This window comes from Notolepis coatsorum (genome assembly GCF_963971535.1).
Source record: "Notolepis coatsorum genome assembly, chromosome: 3".
NCBI lineage: Eukaryota > Metazoa > Chordata > Actinopteri > Aulopiformes > Paralepididae > Notolepis > Notolepis coatsorum.
Window position 1 is genome coordinate 191,562,056 of NC_140167.1, and position 19,671 is coordinate 191,581,726.

The 19,671-nt window shown below is 45.7% G+C and overlaps 1 protein-coding gene across 2 annotated transcripts in view; it reads right to left on the minus strand.

Moving 5' to 3' along the window:
* cmss1 (cms1 ribosomal small subunit homolog) overlaps positions 1-9,595 on the minus strand; it is a 158,263-nt gene extending 148,668 nt beyond the window's left edge. Inside the window, exons 1-2 of one of the 2 annotated variants that reach the window (XM_084309556.1) lie at positions 9,568-9,595; positions 6,361-6,420 (exon numbers count right to left, since the gene is read on the minus strand). In XM_084309556.1, the coding sequence (XP_084165682.1) occupies positions 6,361-6,409 (49 nt within the window). In that variant the 5' untranslated portion in view covers positions 6,410-6,420; positions 9,568-9,595. Of the gene's footprint in view, positions 1-6,360; positions 6,447-9,567 lie in introns of those variants that run through there. The other variant, XM_084309557.1, reaches the window with a different exon arrangement.
* Positions 9,596-19,671: the final 10,076 nt, after the last annotated feature.

Here is a 19,671-nt window from a genome sequence, read left to right on the forward strand (position 1 = left end):
ACTTCCAGTTTAATCCCCCGAACGCACCTCACTTCGGTGGAACTTGGGAACGAGAAGTACGTTCAATAAAGACAGCCCTGTACGCCGTGCTTGGGGCCCAGACCGTGGCGGAAGAAGTCCTAATGACAGTCCTCACGGAGATCGAGGGAGTATTGAACTCAAAGCCCCTCGGTTACGTCTCAAGTGATGTAGCAGATGTCGACCCAGTCACCCCCAACACACTCTTGATGGGGCGGCTGGACCCCGCGCTACCACAGACAATGTACAGGCCTGAAGAAGCGAACGGCCGAAGAATGTGGAGGTACAGTCAAGTATTGGCTGACAAGTTTTGGAACAGCTTCCTACTCCACTATCTACCGTCTCTACAGACCCGCCAGAAATGGGTGAAAGAGAGAGACAATTTGACAGAAGGAACAGTCGTCATGATTATCGACCAGTCACTACCCCGAGCTATGTGGCCGGCTGGCCGCGTAAGCAAAGTGATCACCGGTGCCGACGGAAAGGTCCGAGCAGCCAAAGTGCTCGTCCAAGGACGGATCTACACCCGACCCGTGGCGAGGCTAATAGAACTGCCAAGGCTCCCCGATACTATCGATGACGACCATGACCCCATGACTTTGTGAACTGCCCGACCCCTCACAACAGACATTGAGTAGTGGACAGTGCGGTTAATCTGTCTCTGCTTAGCTAATTAGGTGGGACTAATTAGGAGGCGGCTGTTACATAGGATCAGATTAAACCGAATATATATATTTATTGATTGATATATATCGCATAGTATTTGTATATCGTTTGATATCCCTTGTATATTCCTTGTACATATACACGGAATGTCCCTTTAGCCTAGTACAGACCATAATATTTAGTTCTCCTATTGGACAGCGGTCCACAGGCGCCAGGGCCATGCCTCCAGAGTCAGGTTCAAAGCCACCGTCAAGACATGTCTGTACATGCCCGGCCTTGCCCAGGAATACGAGACAGAAATGAGGTTGGCACTAGATTGTTCGCCGTGCATATAAATATGGCACAGGTGAATACAGAAGTAGAGTTACCCAATAAGTTGAAGCCTCACCCACGATACTCCGTGCGGTGAAGTATGGCCTGTTTGGCCCCAAATAGAGCATTGAGACCGCGTGCGAATTAATAACTGAATTGTCAGAGTTTGGCGCTATACCGTCGAGTGCGACATATTTCTATTAAGTCAGTAATAGTCTATTTGTGTATAGTGTATCGTGCGGCTAAAGTTCTACAGTGACCAGCATCACCAACGCTTCCTCGTACCAGCTAGAGTGCTTATCCAGGCTGGGCTGCTTTCATGGCGCTTTCACCCGAGGAGACCTAGACGAGAACCGTGTGGACATGTACACTGGATTAATCTACCCGACGACTACATAGCCCTTTGCGGCTGGATTATATTTGTTTTGGTCCTGTGATTTATGGAGCGGAGAATCGCCGACGCCTACACGTGTGGGATTTACCCTGTGAGGAGCCACGTCGAGTCTGCGCCTCAGAGAGCCTGAGGCCGGCTAGCTTTCTTCACTGTGGAGCTACAGTCTACGGAGAACAGCTGTATTCGTCTGTGGATCAAGAGACTATTGCACCGTCTCCTGTACTTGGAGTCTCCTTAGTCATCGTTGACCAGACTCTCTACTACCGACAGATCCTCTACCCCTGCTGGCTTACAACCGGGGGGACCCTTCCAGTATCTCCCGCTATATATTACTAGTGTACCATAGATATAATTCCCTAAGATTCAGGTTGTATAATTACCTCCTGCGTAACCAGAGAATGGACATTCATTATTGATTTGCCTACGCACATTCCTTTGCCTTATAAGCGCATCCAAAGTAAAATAGAGAAGTATATTATGTACCTTTTGCTGCAATAAATACTTAATTACCACTTTGTGTGGAACCGATTCATTGTGGGAAGTGTTCATCATATTTATATATCATGTACTGTATGGCCAGTAATTAAAGTACATAAAGCGGTAGTGGTTTAATGATACCATACTTATCAATACAGTCAGGGAATTGTACCCCTCAGTTACAATTGTCAACTTTGTCAACTAAATAAATACGCTGGAAAATTAACATGGGATGTCCTTTTTATAGTCTGCTGCTGTATGACAGGAACTAGGCTAAATCTGCATATGGCTCGCTGATAACAAACTATCATTACACATGGGCAAAACAGAGTCCATTCTCTTCGGTTCAAATAACAAACTCAGCAAGACCGACGGCTTCTCAGTTACAGTGGGTGACAATATTGTCACAAGGAAAGAAGATATTACCTACCTGGGTTCAATCCTAGAGGCAAATCTTTCCTGTGACAAAATGGCATCCAATGTAATAAAAAAAGTCAACCAACGAACTCGATTCTTGTACCGGATCTCCTCACTGGTAAACAAGAATACCCTGAAGACTCTGGCAGGAGCACTCATTCAAGGGTACTACGACTATGCTTGCACCTCATGGTACCAAAGCACCTCAAAGGTGCTAAAAACAAAATTACAAACATCTCAAAACAAACTGGTCAGACTACTGCTTGACCTCACTCCTAGAACCCACCTCACCCCTGCCCACTTTGACAACCTAGGATGGCTTAGAGTAGACGACAGAGTACAGCAACTTGCAATGGGCCTGGTCTACAAGATACACTACACGACCAAGGTACCCATGTACATGTCAAAATACTTCCCAAAGGTCAGTGAATACCACGATCACAACACCAGAGGGAGCTCCACAAATCATGTTAAACCCAGATTCGGCTCAAACAAGGGACTAAACACGTTTCGCAATTATGCCACATCAATGTGGAACGCCCTACCCAAAGCTGTAAAGGAATGTGAATCACTACCCACTTTCAAAAACACTCTCAAAAAACACCTACGGGAGACTGCAATTCGAAACTGGCCCCTGTAAATGTCCTAACACAACCCCCTCCAATGTACAGTAAAAATGACCAAATATGGTCTTGTCAATATTCCAATGTACAGTGTTGCTTGTACAGTTGTACAGTGTCCCCCACCCACCCCTCCTACCCAACCCCCCCCCCCCCCCACTCCTACCCAACCTCCTCCAATGTACAGTACCCCCCCCCCCCCCCCCAACCCAACCTCCTCCAATGTACAGTTTCTACGTCAAATGTATATACTTCTTTTCTGGACTCTTTTAGTATCACAAACAGTACTGTATTTGCAAATCTGGTATGTCATAAGTATAGATGTAGCAGTACTGTCTATCTGTATGTCATATACATGTTACGATGAATTGAAAATGGGGGACCCTGATGTAAACAAGACAAAAGTCTTTCTCTGGTCTGCATCCCCTTAACTCTTTCCGTGCCACTCACGAGATATCTCGTGTTTTTTTTATAGGTGGTTGAAAGCCACTCACGAGATTTCTCGGAATTATTATTATTTTTTTTTTAGCGATCTGAAATCATATTGCATCACCCGAGCCTACCCGAGTATAGCCGAGCGGCGCCGGCGATCATTGTGGAAAAAAGCGCCCCCTGTCGTCTCCCAGATGACATAAGTGATTTTGGAATGGACTCAAATGAAAATGAATGGGGAAAAAAATCCGGTACTCCACATTTTCCAGTCCACTGATCCAGCCGGGGTTACCACAGTTCATTCTGGAACCTCAGATCCCCGCTGATCATGGAGTTCTACTGTATCGCGTTGGATCCATACACGTATCGATTTTTTCGAATGGTGATCAGGAATTGGAATATACCAGTTGGATACCATCTGATGTCAGGTAAGGACTCTATGTTATCAGTGTTAGGATAATCAGAGTAAGTTTGATGAAGTTATAAGCTGTTTTGTGAAATGTCTTCTTTCGGTTTCACTGTAAAAGTCCATGAGGAAATCAACGGGGCGATTATCCGTGCGCGGCTCGAATGTGCTTGCGTGCACGTATAATATTGATCATCTAGCGTTTATTTGAAAACGATTCATAAAAAGGCCGACGAATATCAACGTTGTGGAGTATTCCAGTAAAAGGCGATTTTCATAGAATGCTCCAGAATGGGTTGTTTTTTATCTGAAAACGGGTGCTTTTCTAAATGCTCTGAAACGGAAATGCCGCGATAAAAAAACAATCTGCCTTGACAGCACTGACTGGAAAATAGTCTTTGATAATGCGATGGGCAGATTAGACACATAGCCATAATTTAAAACATAGATTAGGCGATATTAACGTTAACATTGGCGCCGATGGTGGCATTCAGCCAGTAAAAAGGAAAACCCGGCGTGGCGCTCAAAGTGTTACCAATTGTATGTATTGAGCTGTACTGTACTGTACCCATTCTGCAATCTGTTAATAAAGTTTTCAATCAATCAACCATTATTCATTCCGAAATAGTAACGTTACAGCACTGCCCTCTACTGACCATTTACACCATGTCACGTGTAGTTTTGAGACGTCTTGATATGACCCTGATGTAAACGAGACACTAATCTCTCTACCCCGCGCTCGGTTGCTAACTTGCTATTGTTTTTTTACAGTCTGCCGTGAACATGGGAAATAATTGCGACAGCTCTGCTGTACACTGGGAACCTTGGTTGCTATGCCCACACAAAACCGCAAAACTTCACCCTGGACTCCGGTTTTCAAAGACCGGGGTTGCAGTGTAGCAAATCCCCGGTTGTGTGTGGCCGAACAGTGCAACTGCGCACATACAATCATGGTTATATTAAATCCAGCGCTCGTGTGGACTGGGCAACTTGCCTGCCATTACGTTTCGTTCTGAAAAGCGAAACTGACCCTGAAAACGAAACGAAAATGGCCCTGTGTGTAACTGCAGCCGTCTCTGTGCTAACAGTCACGTTTTCAGTACGAGAAGACAAGACAAAACTTCTTTCTCTGGTCTGCATCCCCTTAACAATTGTGTGTATTGAGCCGTACTGTATTGTACCCATTCTGCAATCTTGTTGCAATAAAGTTCTCATTCACACTCAAAATCTGTGTTCATTTTTTATTTTGCATACTAATGTTCTGTGTCTTGAGTCGTACTTGTATTGAAAAACTGATTTTATGTCTGAGGAGAAGACCGGTACTCATCATCTTCGTCTCCACAAAAAGAAAAATGACATGTGAAGTATGTTGTGTGCCAGGTTCAAACAGTGCTGTATATGTACAGTTTATTCCTACTCCTATCCAAGCTCCGGGAGGGTCATCAAAGAGAAGTCGGGTCATCAAAGAGAAGTCTCCTATTCTTAGTCCTTGCCCCACAATGGTGGAATTGTCCTAATAAACTAACCTACACTGTAGCACTCAACACTTTATGAACATTGTTACTGAGACGAAAGTTAAGTTTACTCTATTATTACTAGATCTGGTATGTCTAGATGTAACACTGTATGGGTACAAGTTTACTCTATTATTACATGTCTAGATGTAACATTACTGTCTATGTATAATGTACCTATGTAAACGAGACGAACCCCGCCCCCCCCCCCCCATTCGCAACTACTTGTCCAGACCACTTATACTTGTCCAGACCACTTATACCCGTCCAGCCTGGCTCTGCGGCTCTGCAGATACCCCCTATTGCTTGAACCCACTGACCAGGCAGCAGCACATAGACCAACGCAACACTTCCGGTATTTTGAGCTCATAGGAGAGAGCGGGGGAGGGCGAAGGGAGCGCGGGGGGGTCAAATGAATGAATGTCGATAATCAACATTCATTCATTTTATCCCCAAGCCCCCCCCGAGCTCCATGTAACGCGGAAGTGCAGTGGTCTATAGCAGCAGGCAATGTTCTGTAGCGATTGTCATCACCGACGAGAATAGTTAAGTTTGTTTGTATTGAGCCGTACTGTATTGTACCCATTCTGCAATCTGTTAATAACGTTTTCAATCAATGACACCGTGGATGCAGACAGGTGCTGTGCGATGCAACATTGTTTAAACACAGAAACCGAACACATCTCAGGAGGAGTCCGCGCTGTAGATTACGGCAATGGCCTCATAAACTTCAAGTACCACAATGCAGTTCGGGATAGAGGAAACCCACGTGTTGACATGTGTCCACTACGGTCTGAGGAGACCATGCGTTCAAGAGTACACACGTGAAATGCACACGAAATACAAACTATTAAGCAAGACCGGCGGGGTAAACTACAGCAAACGCTGCCCATCAACTTGCCGTTGACACCCGTTAGCAGCATGGGTTAAAACTAAGTATCAGGTAAACACGCCCAGAACCAGCTAGCAAAAGGCTAGCTAGCTAACGCTAATAATAACAAACAAGAATGTGTTGCAGACCCACTCCGCAGTGTTGTTCCCCACACTCAAACCCAAGCCCCAGAGATGTAGCAGCGCAAGGTCTTTTCAGTTGAACGTAAATACCTGAATTCTTGCCTTGATTCCACCACTCTTCTCCCAAATCGTCTCCCATCTTCTGGTGCTGACAATCCCAATAGTACCCAGCTGCAGCCGTTCAGACCAGCGCTTACAAGCCCCGCACATACAAGCCCGCACATAGCAACCCCTCGCTTCCATTGGCTGATTTTGGTCACGTGATTTTGGGTCACGTTGCACTGCGGGATTGATTGATTGATTGATTGAAAACTTTATTAACAGATTGCCGTTAGATTTGGGTCACGTTGCACTGCGGGATTGATTGATTGATTCATTGATTCATTGATTCATTGATTGATTGATTGAAAACTTTATTAACAGATTGATTGATTGATTGAAAACTTTATTAACAGATTGCCGAATGGGTACACGTGACCACAGGCCCTGATTGATTGATTGAAAACTTTATTAACAGATTGTAGAATGGGTACACGTGACCTGACCGATTGATTGATTGATTGATTGATTGAAAACTTTATTAACAGATTGCAGAATGGGTACAGTGAACGATTGATTGATTGATTGATTTATTGATTGATTGATTGAAAACTTTATTAACAGATTGCAGAATGCAGTACAGCTCAATACACACAATTGTTAAGGGGATGCAGACCATGCAGTACTGTTACATTTGTGACATACAGTAAATATATACAAGGGGGAGGGAACTGTACATTTATGATGAATTGAAAATGGGGGACCCTGATGTAAACAAGACGGAAGTCTTTCTCTGGTCTGCATCCCCTTAACAATTGTGTGTATTGAGCTGTACTGCAGATATATTTCAATTGCCTTACTTATTTACATAAGTATTATAGGCCTACAGCAGTATTGTACAGACAGTCTGTGTGAAGTCTGTGTGGTTATCCAGCTGCACAAAGGCAGAGCAAGAGGCTCTACAGAGGGTGGTGATGATAAAGCCATGATAAAGACCTTCAATCAGCTGAAGGGGAATCCCTCCAAGCTGCTGTCAGCGCTACACACCTTCGGCCGCTCTGGTATCAGCCATGCATCAAAACGTGCACACGCACTCAGGCGAGTCGCTAACCGTGCTGGGCCAAGTATAGCGGCTCAACCCACCTCTGTTGCCCGTCGTAAAATGAAGCTCGGGGGTCGACGACGGCTCGCTGCGGGGAGGCCGGAGAAAAGTGTGGTGAGCACAGACCATCGCTATAGTTTCCCAACAGGAGTAAAGTCTGGAACGCACCACAGCCTGTCACAAGCAGTAGAGATGTGTCGTAGCAATCCGAAGTGACATTGACCACCAATATAGCATGTACATAAAGACCCAGTGCCTCATCCGTAGCTAATATTGCACTACCACAGGACCTAGCATGTCCTACCATGCTCTGTAAATAACTTATGTACATATACCGATATGCCCTACTCTGTTTACTTGTTTTATTGCACAATGTCATTCTATTGGATTCTATTATATGTTATTACTATTGTATTATGCACATCTTTGCGGGCACGACCACCCGCATTTCATTTTTTTTTTTTTTTTGATATTTTTTGCACAAATCTCTCCAATATTCAAAACATCTCTTTCCACATCACCATATGCAACTTCCAAGATTTGCCTTTTTCTTTTTTGTAAGAACATACAAAACATGTAAAGGACTCATACAAATACATTAACAACTGACATGGAAAATAAAAAAGACTTATGAAAAAAAGAAAAATACTATACTATACATTGTGCGTATACATCCCTGATATATATACTTTGCATGTAGACCGATCTACCTGCGAGCAGGTATGTGCTGCATCCTCTATCGGGATGCCACCCTTCTCCATATTGCATGTGAGAGAAAGCGTCCCAGACACATGTAGGTGTGCATGATAGCATGCATGCATGTGTGTCTCCAACATATGTATGTGGGTACGTGTATCACGTAAGCATGTGTACATGCCTCACATGTGTGTGTGTGTGCATCTTCCAGGTATGCGACTGTACTCCTATCTCTTGTGTGTGTCTCGTATCCATGTGTGCCTCCGCCCCCTATGTGAGTGTATATCTCAGGTGTGCATATATATGTGCGTCTCAGCTACGTATGTGTGTGTCTCCTATGTACATGTATATCCCCCATATGTGTCAGTGAGAGCCTATACCTCAACTATGTGTATATGTAGGTGTGTGTATGCCTATTTCCTATAAGTGAGTATGTGCATGTATGTGTGCCCCTGACATGTATAACTTAGCCTTGTGCATATGAGTGTGTGTAAACCTATTATGTACACATACGAATATGTGTATCCTAGATACTTGTATGCGGCTAAACATGCGCATATGAGAGTGTGATAGAGACAGTGACCATTCCATAGATATACCATCCGGACATAAAATCCATGTACATACATATATAACACATTATAAAGTACAAGTACCATCAGATCAGATCCCCTTTTTCATATTCATCCTTGATATCATTGTAACCCCACCTTAATCATTTGTCCCCAGACCGTTCAGTCAGGTGTAGAAAACTGTCCCATAAACGTGTATGCAAATAAACAACTTGTGACAAATAAAACTCTTGACTTGACCACCAGCCTCTCTATCTAAATGTTATATTGTTAACTGTCTAGTTAGGCATTAACTGTGTTAATCTAAATGTTATATTGTTAACTGTCTAGTTAAGGCATTAACTGGGTTAATTAATCTAAATGTTATATTGTTAACTGTCTAGTTAAGGCATTAACTGGGTTAAGTGGGGAGTGCGTCATGGTACAGTTTCAGTAAGTGGGGAGTGTAAACAAGTTGAACGTGTCACGTGAAATAACGTTACGTGAATAAACATATAACGTTACAATGTACAGTTTCTGACAGCTGGCTGTGTTGTGAAATGTGCATAACGTTATGAATAAACCGCGAAGTCACGCGAAATAACGTTATAAACGCGAATCTGGTAGTATATTTATTTGTATCTTCTTGAGATGATAACATTACATCCGCATTTTGCCGCATGGCGAGCTAAACCAATCAGAGAGGGGCTTCGCTCAACCAATCAAAGAGGGGGCTGCAGAAATGGAGCCCAACCAATCAGAGAGGCGTCTGCAGAACCTCAGCCATTGGGTGGGACCCAAATCACGTCACCAAAATCAGCCAATGGAAGCGAGGGGTTGCTATGTGCGGGGCTTGTATGTGCGGGGCTTGTAAGCGCTGGTCTGAACGGCTGCAGCTGGAAGCATCTCGACAATCCTCCAAACCAAAACTACCGCTGCGAGAGGCTGTTGTGGGTGTGTTCATAGTTGAGAATTATTCTCAAGTTAAAAAAAAATGCAACATTTATCAATTTTCTAAGAAATTACCACTTCTTAGTCTACATGCACACAAAAACACGATATTGTGGTATTATTAGTGTCGTTTTATTTTAGATTGATTGATTGATTGAAAACTTTATTAAGAGATTGCAGAATGGGTACAGTACAGCTCAATACATACAATTGTTAAGGGGATGCAGTCTTGTTTACATCAGGGTCCCCCATTTTCAATTCATCATAACATATATGACACACACGACATACAGATAGACAGTACTGCTACACCTATACATTTATGACATACCAGATTTGCAAATACAGTACTGTTTGTGATACAAAAAGAGTCCAGAAAAGAGAGTATATACATTTGACGTAGAAACTGTACATTGGAGGAGGAGGAGGAGATGAGCATCTCTACTTGTCTATATGGTTATGATTATGATCTGATTCTGATATATCATGTATTGAAGCAGGGAAGGAGCTCATCCATTCTTTTCACCCCAGGGACCAAAATGTATTTTCTTGCGTTTGGACCCTGACTCATTACAATAATATCAGACCAGGCCGCGTGAATATTAAAGGCAACCAACTTGTGTTCAGCTTTTCGTTCAGCGTTTCTCTGATTGGCCACACGGCCAATCAATCAATCCACTAGCACACGCCCTTGCGGCGCGGCAGAAGCGCTGGTCGAACCAGCGGTGTTCTGTTGTGTGACTGTACTACAGCGGTGTTCTGTTGTGTGACTGTACTAAACTCTTCCACCACATGACCGACATTTGACATACAGTACACCTCCTATCTATGTTGGGATTATGTTTGGTCATGACAAAACAATAAAAATCGCTACTGTTAGTAATGCTGCCACCACCCACTTCAATGACAGAGCTCTCATATTTGCGAATGCATAAACTATATCTTAAATTATGGCGATGTGTCTAATATGGCTGTCGCGAAGTCATTGATAAACGACAGCCATATTAGACACATAGCCATAATTTAAGATATAGTTTATGCATTCGCAAAATATGAGAGCGCGCCGCTGTCATTGAAGGGCTTCCTACAACAGAGCACCGCCGCTGCTGCTGCTGAAGCTGTATCAAGCCGGCGGCGGCGCACGAAAGCCGGGGATAAACCACCGCGTCGCCCCGCTGGCGCTTCAGGCTCAGCAGCCTCCACGGGCGAAATAACATATAACGTTACAGTTCCACACTGATGTACAGTGAGTGTCTAATATGGCTGTCGCGAAGTCATGCCTCTCCCTCTGACAATATCATAATGATGTGTTTTCTATATTATATCCACAATCATTCATCTAAAAAATTGTATGGGCTTTGATTAAACATGTAACCTACACCTACTGTAACTTACTGTACCTCTGCTTCCTACAGCACAGCAGGTAATGGCGTTAATCAATGGAACGCGAAACATAATAACGTTACGCTTTCTAGTTCAGTTTCATAACTGTATGGGCTTTGTTTATACACGAGTGAATCTGGTAGTTGGTTGTTAAAAACGCGAAACATAATAACGTTACGCTTTCTAGTTCAGCGCATTTCATAGCGCTCCACTGCTACCGCAGCCCAACACAAGTGCGTTGGAACAGCAGCCACAAGTTGGTTGCCCGCGCTGCCGCTAGATAGTCTTTATAAATTATGTTCATTAGTAGCCCTGGATATCACATAAGGTGTATAATAAAACGTTTGGTCCTGACCTGAGATCAGCCCTATACATTTTTACAATGGTCAGTGTGGAAATGATGGTGTCTAATTAATTAGTCTATCTTTCAAGTTGCAAATGAGATCACACTAAACCAGGGTTCCAGAACCACACACCCACACACACTTCTTTTGTCTATTTTTTTCCCTTTCAGAGGCACACCTGTTAGAATTAGTGACTTTTGTTCCATCTCTGACTGACATTTAATTAGCCAAAGTGTCGCATAAAAATTAGCTTTACATGGTACATCTAGGGCTAGGTTATAAACTTCAAAGTTGACCTTTTTACAAATGACAGATGCAATTATAGTTGTGTAACACCACATTATTCATTATAATCATCTTGTGATTTTTCAAGCGGGGGGGGGGGGGGGGGGGTGCGGCTTACTGTTCCCTTGAGTGTTTCTGTACCGTTAACATCAAGGAGCACTGGCGTAACCCTTCTTCTGGCATTCACTGTCGTCACTGCGGAGTCGGGCGCTCTCATTAGTTCGGCACACAGAGGAAGAAGGGAAGGAGGAAATAAAAGGAGGAGGACGTGATTGGAATGATGCCGTCTTTCTCCTGCAGCTGTAGGGGGAGAAGAGGGGAAGAAGGGACAGGGCCTCTGGGAGTAATTGCACGCTTTTTTGTGTTTCTTGTCGGAATAACACATTTCTGGCTGGCGGAGGCTGAGAGATGTTTGATTAAAGCTTTGCCACCGAGAGAGAGAGAGAGAGAGAGAGAGAGAGAGAGAGAGATCAGGCTGATTACTGAGGGAATTATACAGGGTCAAAATGGTTATGCTGTGTTACCCCTCAAGAAGGCAGAGAAAACCAAAGCTTGGAAGAGAGAAAGGAAAGGATAAAGAAAACACATTGTACTGAGATCTGCATAACATTCAGACAAGAAAATGGGCTATACATGTCAGCCTCTATTTAATTAAGCATCATCCCTGGAAATATCTGCAGTCTGTCTCATCTGTCATTCTCTATCCAATATTTGGCTACATTGCATCAAGAGAAAACAATAGTTATTAACATAACTCAAGTTATATGATTGCTGGCAAAGTATCTTGCTTTGTCTATAGACCTGTTCGCTGTACACGTCAGACTCAGTGTGCACGCGTAGAAAGGAACAATCCTGGTCAGAACAACAGGGCAGCTGTTTGAGCTGTACTGTATTGTACCCATTCTGCAATCTGTTAATAAAATTGTTCAATCAATCAAGCAGACTACAATATATTTGCATTTGTTAGCCATGCTAGCGATCTAAAAAATCAATCCATGCCAAAGCTAGATATATGTAAAAGGTGACAGACTCACACTCACAGCCATGCTGATTTGGCAAAATGACGTCCAGCCGTTTTCGTTTGAAACAACTTTTAGTCAGGGGAGTGCCATGGTTTCTCCATAGAGCCCCGTCATATTATTTTAGCGCAGCGGTTCGCGCAGGTCCGAGGCAACTTAGTCACATGACTCGGTTGGTATTGCTGATTGGCTCAAACATGGTATGGTCTATATGCAGTGTTTCTCAACTGGTGGGTCGCGACCCAAAAGTGGGTTGCGGGGCCATCTTGAGTGGGTTGCACTACCTATCTTTGTGAAAGTGGCCTCCTCAGCTCTGGTCCAGCTGAAGACAAATCAGAGGAACAGATTGGACATTGAGCATGACCTCAGAGTTGCTTTGTCTACCATCACCCCAGACTTTAAGACTCTTGTCAGGAGCAAACAACATCCCCAGTTATCCCATTAGTTCCCTGTGATGTTAAGCTAAGAAGTCTGCTAAGAAGCATAATTATTTATTATTATTATTATTATTATTATTATTATTATTATTATTATTATTATTATTATTATTATTATTATTATTATTATTATTATTATTATTATTATTATTATTATTATTATTATTATTATTATTATTATTATTATTATTATTATTATTATTATTATTATTATTATTATTATTATTATTATTATTATTATTATTTAATTTAATTGTGTTTTTAGCCCTAGTTGCACTTTTGTTGCAACCCCAGTTATCCCATTAGTTCCCCCAAACTTAGGTATGTTATGTTAAGCTAAGAAGTCTGCTAAGAAGCATAATTATTTATTATTATTATTATTATTATTTTATTTCATTGGGTTTTTAGCCCTAGTTGCACTTTTGTTGCAATCCCAGTTATCCCATTAGTTCCCCCAAACTTAGGTCTGTTATTGTTGGTGACAGGCAGGGGTGCAGTCGTGCACACACGCGGTTACACGGCGTGTTATTAGTAGTCACTCAGGGCAGAAGTGCGCGCAATGATAAGTACCCGGCCGTTGTAGAAAGCTACCCGGCCGGCGGCCGGCACTTGTCACCTAGACTTTGCATAATAATAGGAACCTACGAGAAGGTGGGGGGCTGCTTGATCTCCATTGTTATGCATAATAATCATCTGTTCTGTGCGCAACTGAGGGAACATGGCGTGTAACCAGTTCCCATATTACGACTGCACCACAGGTGACAGGTATACACAACTCGGGTTGTTAGGGTCACGTCATTCACAAATGGGTCACGTGGTGTCGTAGTAGTAGTAAAGTCAGCTGTTCACCGGCGGGTTTCTGGAACAGTAAGGATGAGGGAGTGAACGGGGAAGTCACACTTTGCTGACCGCACGCACGATACACTACGATAAATCAAACCGTGACTCACTCTATTTGTCTATTTGAACTATTTTTAACTCCAATAAACTAACCAAACACAGTATCCTGGATCTGTGATTATGTGGCGAGCGGCGCGTCTGGCAGGTATCATTATTTCCCCGTGTTAGTCTCTCGGTGACTGCAGTATGTTTGGACAGTCGCCATACATTTGTCAGCAAAAGCGACACTGAACGAAGGATTGGATCCACGAAAGGTCCCGATAAGTCAGACATTATTGGACGAGGAGCAAAGGAGCAACGCGCGCATGTAAACAATGGAATGATCGCACGCACGCACAAAGGACCGGACCGAGCCAGCATACGTCAACGGATTTGCGGTAATGTAACCCGACCCGTTGCGCAGTGTGGACCCATGTTGGTTCGTTTGGAACTATTTTGAGCTGGTTCTACCGCTGAGTGGAAAACGTTAGGTTATGACTATAACCAAGTTCTGTTAGTATAGCGACGCTCGGCATCGCGCTCTGCACTATCTCGCATATGTGCACGCGCACTGAATAAAGACCACAAATGTACCTTTAATCCCAATATTCGTCTGACCACACCCCTATCAGCTTACCCATATAAGCAGGGATGGGGCCACCCACTCGCCTCCTTCCCAAGCTTTCGCCACAAGGCGAGGTCAAAGGCTGCAGCGGCTATACTAACAGAACTTGGTTATAGTCATAACCTAACGTTCTGTTTCGTATTCGCTCTCGCTCGGCATCGCTCTCTGCACAAGGGAGGCCGAGCGAGAGCCAACGGCCGACAAATACACCCCGCTGACAGCCCCCCACAACCATCAGAACAGGGAGGGCTGAGCCCCCCCGACCCACCCTAATGGAGGGCACCCCGCCTATTAGGGGCTTCACGGGAGGGCGACGGACCCGACCGTGCGAAGAGGCACTCAAGCAACTCAACGCACAGGGTGAGCAGACCGTGGCTTGACCCCACGACTACACACACGCACAACCCGCATGCCACCCGGGAACGAACGGAGGAACAACCTCGTTACTGCCCCCAGAATCACGGGGTCAAGGGCAAACCCAACCCCGTGGCAAGGCCGTAGCAGCGGAGCGCGAAGGAAGACCCAGACCCACCAAAAGGACTGGACTCCCTGGAATGGGGGCCCGGAGAAGTCCATGATGCCAGCATCAAGACCCCACCAGGTGGGCACGTAGTGCCCCGCCCCCCACATCGCCAGCGTATTCGGACAAAGGCCCCTCAGCCGAGCGGGCCCCGTCCCCCCAATAGTACACCGCCTAGCACACTGACCCTGCAACAGGCAGTCAGCATGGCCGTAAGCACACAAAAAAGGTTAACCAACGGAAGCAGGCAGCGCACCGGGGAAAAACCAGGCAACAGGCTATTAACCCTAGCCTGGAGACTGCGGACGAGACAGGCGCCAGAGGGGACAGCTGAACACAGCCGCCCCGGCGGAGGGAGCGTAAGCTGGCGGTGTTGCATGACCAAGCCTCCATTTAAAAACCCCCACCCAGAGGGGTCGAGGCAGAGAAGGCTGACACGATTGGCAGACGTCATGAACGTGCAGGGGCACCCTCAACGGTGAACCCGGGAGTTGACACTGCTCCAACACACCAGGGAATCAACCACCTTGGTGTTACCCAATGCGGTGGTTGTTCCTATAACCCCTCAAGAAAAAAACTCCAAAACACACCTGCGGGTATACACCGGCTATACCGCAGTACAAGTGTTTCAGTTTCCAAAAAAGGGTTAACCCAGGCCTACGGGTCGACGAAACATTACTTCGGACCGGGCCTGGCGGTACGGGAAGCACAGGGTCACCAGAGGAGGTCAAAAACCACCCCCACAGGCCCCTCTTCACCATGCGTGAGAGAGGAGCGAAAAAGAATGGAGAACCAGCCCCTAAGCACACCGTACTTGGTATTCCCAGGCGGTCTCCCAACCAAGTACTAACCAGGACCAACCTGTGTAGCGGCCGAGATCCGACGAGATCGAGCGTGTACAGAATGGCATGGCCGTAAGCCATTACGACAGTGCTGAGTAAAAACGTACCCAACCAGGGTCTCCACAGCGCTTAACCCTGTGACACCCGGACCGACCTGGCATTTTCCCCCCTGAAAAAAGCCCAAGTCCCTCAGGGTACCAGAACAGCAGATCTGCATCCCCGGCAAACAACCGGTTCAACTGATCCGGACCAGCGTGACCAGAACCAGTCCCGTGCCCTAACCACGCCGACATGCCTACTCCAGGAGAAAGGGCAGATATGCGTGTCGATCTTAACATGAAAAGAAGGCGCCACCCAGACGTTCGGGCGAACCGCGCCCGGTGGCCCACCCCAAGGGCGTGAGACCCCTCTACATATGTTCAGATCCATTCCGTCATCATCCCCCAGACATGAACGAGAATCCGTCGAAAACCAACCCAGGTCGTGGGATTTGGTCGTCGGAAGAGGAAAAACCCCCATCTCAGTTGCTTTATAAAAACGCAGTTTTAACCACAAGCAACCAAGGCGTGCCAGTCAGTTGCCTGTTTACAGCGAGCTAGCACTATACGTGCGTCGGGACACCCCCCCATCAATGAACAGGCTATTTAGACCTGTCATTGAATCCCCAAGGCGCCCAGGGGAACGACAAGAGGGGTGTGACACTTCCTAACTCCAACACTTTTTGAATAGAAAAGAAGGAAGCATCAACAGTATGTATCCCAGTCTACACAGCCGGGGGTAGAAATTGTTCACATTTTTACATCCCACCACCCTCCCATAGGAAGGAGACAGGGATCCCCAGAGAGACTTCCCACGCGAGCTGTACAGATTGAAAAGAATATATTGCACCTTGAGCCATGTAAAAAATTTGTTTTAGGGCTCTCCGGGGAAGAGGCACTGAACCCATACACACTCAATAATCGAATTGAATCGAATACATATACAATAGAATAGGACACCTTCTAGAGGGTCCACTCACTTTGACAATCTGAGGAGGAAGGCTCTGTACTCTGATGGAGGCTCCCTCACATGGAAGAAGGAGTCCGAACTCACAGAAGGCCCGAATAGGCGCTTGGTGAGGAGGAGCCCTGACCACCCCCCTGAAACAGATCCATCACATGGACCTGAACAGCACACGGAAGTCCTACCAACAGAGACGCACACGGTGACGTACTCTATGGCGGGGGAATTCCTGCGGTGCACACGCCCAATATACCAGGCCGTGGGACCAGGAAACCCCCCCCCCCCCCCCCGTAACGTGCCGAACCGCCACGTGACGGGAACCTTGAAGGACAGGGGGTGTACCCCTGACCGACAGAAACAAGGAGGAGAGGAAAGGTTACCAGTTCACCCCTTTACGACCCCACACCCATGATACGATGTAATGACAAAAAGAGAATATGACACAGTCATAGTCAGCTCTATGAAGCGTTTGACAGCTCCACACAGCGCATGAGCTAACCTGCTATCTGATTTTTACTAAGGAAAAAACACAGAATAGAGAGGGCTCAAAGAGCCCCGGTCCAACATACACATGTGCTTCTGTGGCCAGTCCAACCCAGTTGTAGGTCACATGACACACACAACCCACCATCACCTACAAAAAATGGCAAAAACACTCTACAGAGGAACGCCGTTTTTCATAATGAGAGAATACATAATTCTCGATTAGTATCGGCCACAGGCCTTGCTAAGCACACACGACAGCGACCAAACAATCCTTTCTTTTAGGAAAATAAAGTTTCTCCAGCAGTTTTAGCACAACCTCAGCAATCAAGCTAAGGTTTTACATCGCATCCCTACCACACAAAAGACACAATTTAGTGCACAACATGTCTGATAGGAGGATGAAAAAGTCCCCAGGGAACCGGGGGGAAACACAATCCTCCTATTTTACCCTTAATACGGCCAGTTAAAACAGGAAAACCTGTTAATATGCGAACACACTGTTCATTGTCATCACAGGCTGAGAAAAGAACATTCTTTTACTCACTTGTCACTAAGCATAGCTTCATAGGTTAGTTACCTTAGTTGTGAGTACACGGTACATATAAACACCATGATGTTTCTCACACAACAACCAGATCATTTTCACATCTGTAACAACAACCCGATTTGCACGGAGAAGCTAACTGCCAGTGACAAAAACAGTTCACACATAACTCGCGTCGTATCCTAAATGCATTGCAGCAACACACGTTTTGGGAAAACATCGTTATTCACAAAACATTTAGAAAAGTAAAACCAGAAGACGTGTTATAAGGTCTGGTCAAACCTTGTCCTACCCGGAACGTAGATCAGCGAAGTGCAGACTCAAGACCCCGTAGACAACACAGCCGATCCTGTGTTGCTCGAACTGGGCAGCGTCGTCGCTCCAACCAGTCGCTACAGTCCTCTTTGTTGACGCAATCCCCGTCCAGGCTCAGGGCAGGGTCGACGAACATCCCCTGTCAAGGATGACGTCGTAGTCAAGAGTGTAAAACATGTTATAATCAAAGCACGTTCAACAGAGTAGCATTAAGCTAACGGCCGCTCCAACCGTTCGGGCGCTACTGCCCCTGCTCGCGAGACGCCGAGCTAACGGCGCACACGACCAGAAGCGAGCTCGCGGCGGCGCGCGAGGAGCTAAAGCTACCCCGCGCCAGGCCTTGGCCTATAGCAGCAAGCTAACGTTACCTAGTGATCACGACATGCTAGCGCCGCAGCTAACAGCTGACTGGCTAACAGTAGGCCCAACCTAAGTAGGCCATGCAGCGATCCCAGCAGGATAACGCAGCAGCTAACAGCCGACTGGCTAACCGTAAGCTAAGCAGCTACCTGAACATGTATACAATGACATAACACTCACCCAGACAGGCCGCCGTTCTGAACCTCTCCTCACTTTTTAAGAGAAAAGAGAAACAAGATGTCAACACTGCTTTACAACGGTGATTTTACCAACACCCGACGGAATCAGCACAATACCAAACTGGCCTGTGTAGCTGACTTGAACATGGATCCGCCGCTATCGCACATCCATGCACATATCTCCTCGTGAAGGAATACTCTCATTTGGATATGAAAGAAGGGGCTTAACACGGGACAGAGAGATAACCACTCGTCCAGAACACACAGGGATCACCAGTGTTAATGGTCGCGGCCCACTAGTTAAAACTACAATGGTCTTCAGACCAAGGTCTTCTGTCGCCTAGGTGGCTGAACAAAGGACCCTAGCCTGGGGCCGGTTTCCATAAACATTGTCAAGTAGCCCCCATAGCACTAACAGACAAGTGAAGCCCGCCAGCAACAGTACTCACCCAACCTGAAACCCACCGCTTCTCACAACAGCGGCGCGTCCGACAGTTCAGCTGTGGCCTGACAGGTTTCACCCCAACAAACACAGCAAGGAACTGCAGTTGAGAAGCATGCAGCGGCGTGCTCCCAATACGAAAACCGGTGGAGGGTTTTTAGAATGATCATCATCTTCCAGACACTCCAGTACGAAGACAATATCGCCGTATTTTCTCGAAAATAGTGAGAGAGAAAATAAAGATATGATGTCAACGTATCCTTGTTTCCCAAAGCTGCTCCTAATCCTTTCTTCCATCATGGTGTCAAGTGTGGGGATCTACCGAGGCACTTCTTCCTTGTGGTGAAAGCGAGAAGGAGGCGAGTGGGTGGCCCCACCCCTGCTTATATGGGTAAGCTGA